The sequence below is a fragment of the Dermacentor albipictus genome, chromosome 9, assembly GCF_038994185.2.
Source record: "Dermacentor albipictus isolate Rhodes 1998 colony chromosome 9, USDA_Dalb.pri_finalv2, whole genome shotgun sequence".
NCBI classification, from domain to species: Eukaryota; Metazoa; Arthropoda; class Arachnida; order Ixodida; family Ixodidae; genus Dermacentor; species Dermacentor albipictus.
The window spans coordinates 1979096-1989667 of record NC_091829.1 but is presented as its reverse complement, the minus strand read 5'-3'; the positions used below and the strand labels follow the sequence as shown (position 1 = coordinate 1989667).

Genomic DNA, 10572 nt, shown 5'->3' with positions numbered 1-10572 from the left:
CAGTATAAGCGCACGCGGCACAAATGGTGCATCATAAGCTCGCAATAATATTTCTGGCACGATAGGCCACCACAAACAGTTTAGAAATTCACTCTGATGAAGGGCAGAGGCACACGACTGACGCGATTCCGCCCAGTTCGAAGCGCTGCGGCCATCTTCTCCATCGGCGGGATCACCGGCCGTCCGGCTTGCGACGTCAGCCTACAGTGCGCGCCCATCGGTGGAGGCTCGTGTGCATCCGCCTTGGAGGAGTAAACGGCCCTTCTTTCCGAAGTTGTGCCCGACCATGACACACACCTCATGATACTCATGTCATGACCAATCATTTTTACGTTCGCCAAGCACTATTGTCATACTGTGCCAATTTCCGTAGCTACCAAGTTAACGAAACGACCATGAGAGCATCAAGATGCAGGCGGCTGTTTCATCACCACCATAACACACATGTCATGAAATTCATGTCGTGACCGATCATTTGTGTTCGTCATACAATCTTGTAATGCTATGCTAATTTCGGTACCTACCAAGTTAACGAAACGACCACGACAGCACCAAGACGCAGGCGGCTGTTTCATCACCTTCATAACACACATGTCATGAAATTCATGTCATGACCGATCAGTTATGTTCGTCATACAATCTTGTCATACTACGCCAATTTTGGTGCCTACCAAGTTAACGAAACGAGCACGAGAGCACCAAGACGCAGGCGGCTGTTTGATCACCTACATGACAGGTCATGAAATTCATGTCATGACCGATCATTTATGTTCTTCATGCACTCTTGTAATACTATGTCAATTTTGGCGCCTACCAAGTTAACGAAACGACCACGAGACCACCAAGACGCAGGCGGCTGTTTGGTCACCTACATGACACGTCATGAAATTCATGTCCTGACCGATCAGTTATGTTCGTCACACAATCTTGTCATACTACGCCAATTTTGGTGCCTACCAAGTTAACGAAACGAGCACGAGAGCACCAAGACGCAGGCGGCTGTTTGATCACCTACATGACAGGTCATGAAATTCATGTCATGACCGATCATTTATGTTCTTCATGCACTCTTGTAATACTATGTCAATTTTGGCGCCTACCAAGTTAACGAAACGACCACGAGACCACCAAGACGCAGGCGGCTGTTTGGTCACCTACATGACACGTCATGAAATTCATGTCATGACCGATCAGTTATGTTCGTCATACAATCTTGTCATACTACGCCAATTTTGGTGCCTACCAAGTTAACGAAACGAGCACGAGAGCACCAAGACGCAGGCGGCTGTTTGATCACCTACATGACAGGTCATGAAATTCATGTCATGACCGATCATTTATGTTCTTCATGCACTCTTGTAATACTATGTCAATTTTGGCGCCTACCAAGTTAACGAAACGACCACGAGACCACCAAGACGCAGGCGGCTGTTTGGTCACCTACATGACACGTTATGAAATTCATGTCATGACCGATCAGTTATGTTCTTCATGCACTCTTGTAATACTATGTCAATTTTGGCGCCTACTAAGTTAACGAAATGACCACGAGACCACCAAGACGCAGGCGGCTGTTTGATCACCTACATGACACGTCATGAAATTCATGTCATGACCGATCATTTATGTTCTTCATGCACTCTTGTAATACTATGTCAATTTTGGCGCCTACCAAGTTAACGAAACGACCACGAGACCACCAAGACGCAGGCGGCTGTTTGGTCACCTACATGACACTTCATGAAATTCATGTCATGACCGATCAGTTATGTTCTTCATGCACTCTTGTAATACTATGTCAATTTTGGCGCCTACCAAGTTAACGAAATGACCACGAGACCACCAAGACGCAGGCGGCTGTTTGATCACCTACATGACACGTCATGAAATTCATGTCATGACCGATCATTTATGTTCTTCATGCACTCTTGTAATACTATGTCAATTTTGGCGCCTACCAAGTTAACGAAACGACCACGAGACCACCAAGACGCAGGCGGCTGTTTGGTCACCTACATGACACGTCATGAAATTCATGTCATGACCGATCAGTTATGTTCGTCATACAATCTTGTCATACTACGCCAATTTTGGTGCCTACCAAGTTAACGAAACGAGCACGAGAGCACCAAGACGCAGGCGGCTGTTTGATCACCTACATGACAGGTCATGAAATTCATGTCATGACCGATCATTTATGTTCTTCATGCAATCTTGTAATACTATGTCAATTTTGGCGCCTACCAAGTTAACGAAACGACCACGAGACCACCAAGACGCAGGCGGCTGTTTGGTCACCTACATGACACGTCATGAAATTCATGTCATGACCGATCAGTTATGTTCGTCATACAATCTTGTCATACTACGCCAATTTTGGTGCCTACCAAGTTAACGAAACGAGCACGAGAGCACCAAGACGCAGGCGGCTGTTTGATCACCTACATGACAGGTCATGAAATTCATGTCATGACCGATCATTTATGTTCTTCATGCACTCTTGTAATACTATGTCAATTTTGGCGCCTACCAAGTTAACGAAACGACCACGAGACCACCAAGACGCAGGCGGCTGTTTGGTCACCTACATGACACGTCATGAAATTCATGTCATGACCGATCAGTTATGTTCTTCATGCACTCTTGTAATACTATGTCAATTTTGGCGCCTACTAAGTTAACGAAATGACCACGAGACCACCAAGACGCAGGCGGCTGTTTGATCACCTACATGACACGTCATGAAATTCATGTCATGACCGATCAGTTATGTTCGTCATACAATCTTGTCATACTACGCCAATTTTGGTGCCTACCAAGTTAACGAAACGAGCACGAGAGCACCAAGACGCAGGCGGCTATTTGATCACCTACATGACAGGTCATGAAATTCATGTCATGACCGATCATTTATGTTCTTCATGCACTCTTGTAATACTATGTCAATTTTGGCGCCTGCCAAGTTAACGAAACGACCACGAGACCACCAAGACGCAGGCGGCTGTTTGGTCACCTACATGACACGTCATGAAATTCATGTCATGACCGATCAGTTATGTTCGTCATACAATCTTGTCATACTACGCCAATTTTGGTGCCTACCAAGTTAACGAAACGAGCACGAGAGCACCAAGACGCAGGCGGCTGTTTGATCACCTACATGACAGGTCATGAAATTCATGTCATGACCGATCATTTATGTTCTTCATGCACTCTTGTAATACTACGTCAATTTTGGCGCCTACCAAGTTAACGAAACGAGCACGAGAGCACCAAGACGCAGGCGGCTGTTTGGTCACCTACATGACACGTCATGAAATTCATGTCATGACCGATCAGTTATCTTCGTCATACAATCTTGTCATACTACGCCAATTTTGGCGCCTACCAAGTTAACGAAACGAGCACGAGAGCACCAAGACGCAAGCGGCTGTTTGATCACCTACATGACACATCATGAAATTCATGTCATGACCGATCAGTTATGTTCGTCATACAATCTTGTCATACTACGCCAATTTTGGTGCCTACCAAGTTAACGAAACGAGCACGAGAGCACCAAGACGCAGGCGGCTGTTTGGTCACCTACATGACAGGTCATGAAATTCATGTCATGACCGATCATTTATGTTCTTCATGCACTCTTGTAATACTACGTCAATTTTGGCGCCTACCAAGTTAACGAAACGACCACGAGACCACCAAGACGCAGGCGGCTGTTTGGTCACCTACATGACACGTCATGAAATTCATGTCATGACCGATCAGTTATGTTCTTCATGCACTCTTGTAATACTATGTCAATTTTGGCGCCTACCAAGTTAACGAAACGACCACGAGACCACCAAGACGCAGGCGGCTGTTTGATCACCTACATGACACGTCATGAAATTCATGTCATGACCGATCATTTATGTTCTTCATGCACTCTTGTAATACTATGTCAATTTTGGCGCCTACCAAGTTAACGAAACGACCACGAGACCACCAAGACGCAGGCGGCTGTTTGGTCACCTACATGACAGGTCATGAAATTCATGTCATGACCGATCATTTATGTTCTTCATGCACTCTTGTAATACTATGTCAATTTTGGCGCCTACCAAGTTAACGAAACGACCACGAGACCACCAAGACGCAGGCGGCTGTTTGGTCACCTACATGACACGTCATGAAATTCATGTCATGACCGATCAGTTATCTTCGTCATACAATCTTGTCATACTACGCCAATTTTGGTGCCTACCAAGTTAACGAAACGAGCACGAGAGCACCAAGAAGCAGGCGGCTGTTTGATCACCTACATGACAGGTCATGAAATTCATGTCATGACCGATCATTTATGTTCGTCATGCACTCTTGTAATACTATGTCAATTTTGGCATCTACCAAGTTAACGAAACGACCACGAGACCACCAAGACGCAGGCGGCTGTTTGGTCACCTACATGACACGTCATGAAATTCATGTCATGACCGATCAGTTATTTTGGTCATACAATCTTGTCATACTACGCCAATTTTGGTGCCTACCAAGTTAACGAAACGACCACGAGACCACCAAGACGCAGGCGGCTGTTTGGTCACCTACATGACACGTCATGAAATTAATGTCATGACCGATCAGTTATGTTCGTCATACAATCTTGTCATACTACGCCAATTTTGGTGCCTACCAAGTTAACGAAACGAGCACGAGAGCACCAAGACGCAGGCGGCTGTTTGATCACCTACATGACAGGGCATTAAATTCATGTCATGACCGATCATTTATGTTCTTCATGCACTCTTGTAATACTATGTCAATTTTGGCGCCTACCAAGTTAACGAAACGACCACGAGACCACCAAGACGCAGGCGGCTGTTTGGTCACCTACATGACACGTCATGAAATTCATGTCATGACCGATCAGTTATGTTCGTCATACAATCTTGTCATACTACGCCAATTTTGGTGCCTACCAAGTTAACGAAACGAGCACGAGAGCACCAAGCTAGACGCAAGCGGCTGTTTGATCACCTTCATGACAGGTCATGAAATTCATGTCATGACCGATCATTTATGTTCTTCATGCACTCTTGTAATACTATGTCAATTTTGGTGCCTACCAAGTTAACGAAACGACCACGAGACCACCAAGACGCAGGCGGCTGTTTGGTCACCTACATGACACGTCATGAAATTCATGTCATGACCGATCAGTTATGTTCGTCATACAATCTTGTCATACTACGCCAATTTTGGTGCCTACCAAGTTAACGAAACGAGCACGAGAGCACCAAGACGCAAGCGGCTGTTTGATCACCTTCATGACAGGTCATGGAATTCATGTCATGACCGATCATTTATGTTCTTCATGCACTCTTGTAATACTATGTCAATTTTGGCGCCTACCAAGTTAACGAAACGACCACGAGACCACGAAGACGCAGGCGGCTGTTTGATCACCTACATGACACGTCATGAAATTCATGTCATGACCGATCATTTATGTTCGTCATGCAATCTTGTAATGCTATGCTAATTTTGGTACCTACCAAGTTAACGAAACGAGCACGAGAGCACCAAGACGCAGGCGGCTGTTTCATCACCTTCATAACACACGTCATGAAATTCATGTCATGACCGATAATTTATATTCGCCATGCACTCTTGTAATACTATGTCAATTTTGGTGCCTACCAAGTTAACGAAACGACCACAAGACCACCAAGACGCAGGCGGCTGTTTCATCACCTGCATAACACACATGTCATGAAATTCATGTCATAACCACTCATTTGTGTTCGTGATACGCTTTTGTAATACTATACGAATTTTGGTACGCATCAGGTTAACGAAACGACCACTAGAGCACCAAGACGTAGGTGGCTTGATATATATACTGTCAAGGTGGCAAATTTTCGACAAGAGATGCCTCGCATTTAAAGATACGCAGCGCCTGCTCGAGGCGCACGCATGGCACGGGCAGTGTTTTTTTGGCAGGTAGCGACGCTGGTCGCCGCTCGGCTCGCCGCCTTCGGTCAGGCACGGCTTCCTGAACGCGCCTCGCAACCAGCGAGACGCTGCATCGCTACGTGGCCGGAGCACCGCTTCAGCCCACCAATACCGATTAATGCTCCGGCAAGCAGGGTGCGATCGGAGATGGTTGTTCGCCGTGTTCGTTCGGTTACCGGCGCGCGCGATTGGCCTACTCCGCGCCGACGTCGCCAGCCGCGGGGCACCGCCCCGTTTTTGGTGACGTCAAAATGACGACACGCTCCTGTCAATCATCCGCCCACCGAGCATTTCGTCCGAACGCGACGGGAGTTGAGAAGTTTGGCGCGATCATACGGCTTCGCATGGCGCGTCTGGTGGATTGGATTGGATCCAACAGGCGGCCTTTTCGGCTGCGGAATGGCACGTTTGAATCTGATCCATAGTTTAATTCTTGAAAATGGCGCTTCCGTTGGAAACTTAGGTTGTTGCGCTGGCGTTTCTAGAGGAAGGAGGAGAGCGGGTGGCGGTGCGAAACGCGTTTGAAGAAATGACAGAAAGTGAATTCCGGCGTCGTTTTTCTTTCTCGAAACAAATAATTCGTTGGTTGCACAGAGAAATCGACAACATCATCGGTGCCAGCGAGCCACTGGGATGTTGTCGCTGCCTCTTGAAAAGTGCGCCACTCTTCCCGTCGTTTTAACGCGATAGCGTTAAGGAGCTCGTGTCGCAGAAAAGCCGGTGTCGTCGGCGGCGGTGTCGGCGTCCGCGGCGTTGACCGTGAGCGATAAATCACGGCAGGCACTTCATAAATAAAAAGCAACTTCCAAGACGTGCTGGGTGGGAATCGAACCAGGGTCTCCGGAGTGTGAGACGGAGACGCTACCACTCAGCCACGAGTTCGATGCTTCCAAGCGGTACAAACGCGCCTCTAGTGAATGCGGTGTTGCCTTCGAAACAAGCCGTGGAAAGTTATACTGCGGTGTATATCGGTAATTATGAACATGTAACTTACAGAAGTCGCAATTACACGAGTAGCGAAGTGCGTTTCCGCTGCATTTCTTCTGCGCTTTCCGCACACGCAGAGCCATCTTGCGGCAAACACAGAAGACCCCCTCCTCTCTATGTACGGCGCTGTCCTGACAGATGGCGCGCCACGCGCGCATTGGAGCTGCGAGGACCGGTGCAGGGCGGTTCGCGGCGCCGACTCCCTCTCCCCTGGCAACGCTTCGCCTTGCTCCCTCTGCAGAATCAAGCGTCCTTCCTTTCTTTAGATCGCTATCTGTCTCTCTCTGCCTGTGCCGATCACGACGTTTGCCTGGCGTGCATCATTTCCCCCTCCGAGATACCGAGTTCTTCGGTTCGTTCCGCTTGTTCAGGCGCACGTTTCGTTGCTGCGCCGAACGCCGCGTTGCTCGACCATATGGCTCGGCGCTCACCGCGTCCGATGCGGGGCGCCTCGTAAGTGATGGCTGCCCTGTAGCCCACTGTCTTACCCCCCTTGGCGGGTCGATGGGAACGCTGTCGCGTTCCACTCTTGAAGGCGAAGCTTAAGCGTCCTCCATTTTTTTTCTTTTTCCTTCTCGCTGTGCGCGACACCACCTGGGGACGACGCAAAGAACCTAATAGTTATAAATTGCAGTAGTCACACGTACTGCTATTTGAAAACGTGCTTGGGCTTGAGAAGAAAAAATACATTTTTTTAGACAAAGATTTCATTCAATTGGAAGACGAGAAACATTTGGCTTTGTAGTATACTGTTTGCAAGCAGACGACAAACGACGGAGGTAAACTTCCGGGGAGGTGATCGCTTCCTGATTGGCTGCTCTCTCCGCCCCGCTGTCACAAATTTTGCATACTGCAACTTTGTGACGTTGCAGCAACTGAACAGAACGCGTATCGAACAAAATATCTCCGATCGGGCCCCAGACGCACCATAGTTCGCGCAGTTTTAGAGCTGAACTTCAGCATGATGCAGGAGTTCCAAGTACCAGGTGCACTCTAGACGTCCTGCCGCTGTATCTCCAACGCCGCCACGGCGTTCCGTCAACACCAGTCAGGCGAGCCCTAGTTTCGGTTTCTAGGAACATGCGCGCTCCAAGCGGTTGCCGGTTATCCTAACTTATTATTTTTTTTTGTGCGTGTGAATTTTAAATCGGGCGAAGCTGAGGGAAGTGGTTGTCTTCGTGCGTCCGTCGAGCTGACCTCCTCTCACCCTTGCCGCTCGCTCAGCGATATCACAAGTCCGATCGCGCTTGGTCGTCTGGCTCGGTTGTCGTTCCAAGTGTGAAGATGGGAAAGATAAGACAGCGAAGCTTCAGCGGGCGTGCAACGAACGGAAGACGCAGGAAACCAGGGCCGCTATCTTGTACACGTTCGAAAAGCCGTCGTTCGATTTCGCCTCACGCGATTGGACTAGATTGGCCTAGGCAGCGATATCGGCGCAGCCTGGACAATGGCCCGAGGCGAAATGGAACGTTGGCTTTTCGAACGTGTACAAGATAGCAGCCCGGGTCAACCAAGCATTAGACGAAGATGGCTAAACCGGGGCATCACATGTGCTGCACGGCTCTGTGGTGTTCTAACACCGGGAATTCCAGTTCGACGAAGTTTTACAAATTTCCCAATGACAGCAGGTAAGCGCAAATATCTCACTTTATTTTCTGAGATGGTATTCATGTTGCATGAGCAAGCCAGTTCTGTGCAAGCCTCAGTGGGACTGACATAGGAGCCGATTTATAGCCGATTTGGAAGTTTTATCATTGATGAGCCGTGTTTGCCGCACAAAAGGAGTTTGACGCGAAAGCATTATTTCAAATGTAATGGGTACGTGATCGCTACTTGTTCCGTTGTCAAAGGTGTCCCAAGATGAAAAAGGGATCTGAGCGGAAGAGGAAGTCCGGTCTAATGCACATGAGAATCGGCCACCTAGAAAAGTAATTCGACATGAATTGCGACATTGGAAATTGTTATCATGCACCAAATTCGCAACCTCTTTCCGCAGACATCCGTTTTCATTCCCCAAGAAGTTTGATGAAAATTAAAACTTCCTGGCAGGAGCATTACATTTGAACGGTTTCGGGACAGCGAGTCCAGTTGATCAGTGCACTTGACTCCGTTCGAGAAGTACGCATTGACCACTGTAAATGCAGCGCAACCAGACAGTAAGAAATATAAGCCTAATATTTAGCAGTCAAACATGTTCAAACACATGTTCAAGAGTGACAGTTGCCTTTTGATACATTGTTTATGAAACTAATGCTAGCGGCACACGACCTCTACCTGGGCGGTCTCAACGAAATGTTAGAAAATTCTTAATAGTAAACATTTGACGTGACGAAAGCAATGATCCTTGACGTAAAATAACACATGGAATTAGTTTCTGTACTAGGTAAAGAAGGTCAACGTAACCGGAGTATATAGAGCAGCCATTCCATTGAACACTTACTGACGCTATGTCGATCCTAGTATGGATGACTCGAGTGCCCATCAGAACGCAACGCATCCTGCTTGTGGTATTCACTGTTTCTTTTATGCGAAGCATATTACGAGAGCTCAACCCAGCTCCTCAGGCGCGGCGGTGTCGCCTTGAATACCACGTGACACCATGACGTCACGACAGAGGAGAAGTGGCTTTGGCTCAACTCTTGCAAGATGGGCTGGGTGGGAATCGAACCAGGGTCGCCGGAGTGTGAGACGGAGACGCTACCACTGAGCCACGAGTACGATGCTTCAAAGCGGTACAAAAGCGCCTCTAGTGAATGCGGTGTTGCCTTAGAAACGAGCTGTTTCTAAGGCTCAGGCGTGCGTCGCTTGCTCAGGCGCACATTTCGTTGCCGCGCCGAACGCTGCGTTGCTCGACGCTCACCGCGTCCAATGCGGGGCGTCCAAGGCGAAGCAGAGTAACGCATGAGTTGTTTCTTCGTCTAGCCGAACCAAATATAGCCAAGCAACAGCAGTTCACCAAGCTAAACAGTGGTTCAACAACTAAAATAAAGGCTAGTATGCTTCGCATCCTGGGCTTAACCTTACCTAAGCCACAGCCATTTTTTTTCTTTTTCCTTTTTTCGGCCTAGGTTTAGAATAATCAGTCGGGAAAGTGGGGCACGCTTACGTTTATTGTTGATGGTCCCAAGCCTCATGTGTCCAAATGAGTGGCTGGGTCCCGCAGTTGCTGATAGCGAATACCACAGGAAGGTATCAGATGCAACTTCTGCCTGACTGTCAAAGTTTGATTCGTTCGAATGTTGCGTAGAAATACTAGTTGAAGTGGGCGAAGCAGCAGCACCAGAGTGTAATTGGAGGAGGCTGTTGAATTTGGTTGTTAGCATTTCAGTTATACGTTCGGTAAACATGTTCAAATGTCTCTTCATAAATATTGGGATTACCTTGTTAATGGCTGCGGCTACTAGGGCCGAAATTATGGCTTCTAGTGATGTGGACTTACCAAACGCAACTGCTACGTAAACGAGATCACGCTCTTTAATTGCTGATATTGCTTCCGCACGGGAACAATAACGTTTCTCCGCAATCTCAAGCACCTGCATTTCACGGCCTCGAGCGGGAGAGTTACTATCCGTACCAATATGTGTTCCA

At 47.8% G+C, this 10572-nt stretch overlaps 1 protein-coding gene across 8 annotated transcripts in view; it reads left to right on the top strand.

Annotated features, from left to right (window-relative positions):
* Nucleotides 1-8521: 8521 nt before the first annotated feature.
* The window catches only part of LOC135909204 (uncharacterized), a 444253-nt gene continuing 442202 nt past the window's right edge, over nt 8522-10572 (top strand). For all 8 annotated transcript variants that reach the window (XR_011508287.1, XR_011508288.1, XM_070524870.1 and 5 more), the window contains exon 1: nt 8522-8612. Coding sequence is in view for 6 of the 8 variants with exons in the window: in XM_070524870.1 (XP_070380971.1) it covers nt 8533-8612 (80 nt within the window). In the remaining 2 variants the exon portion in view is untranslated. The remainder of the gene's footprint in view (nt 8613-10572) is intronic.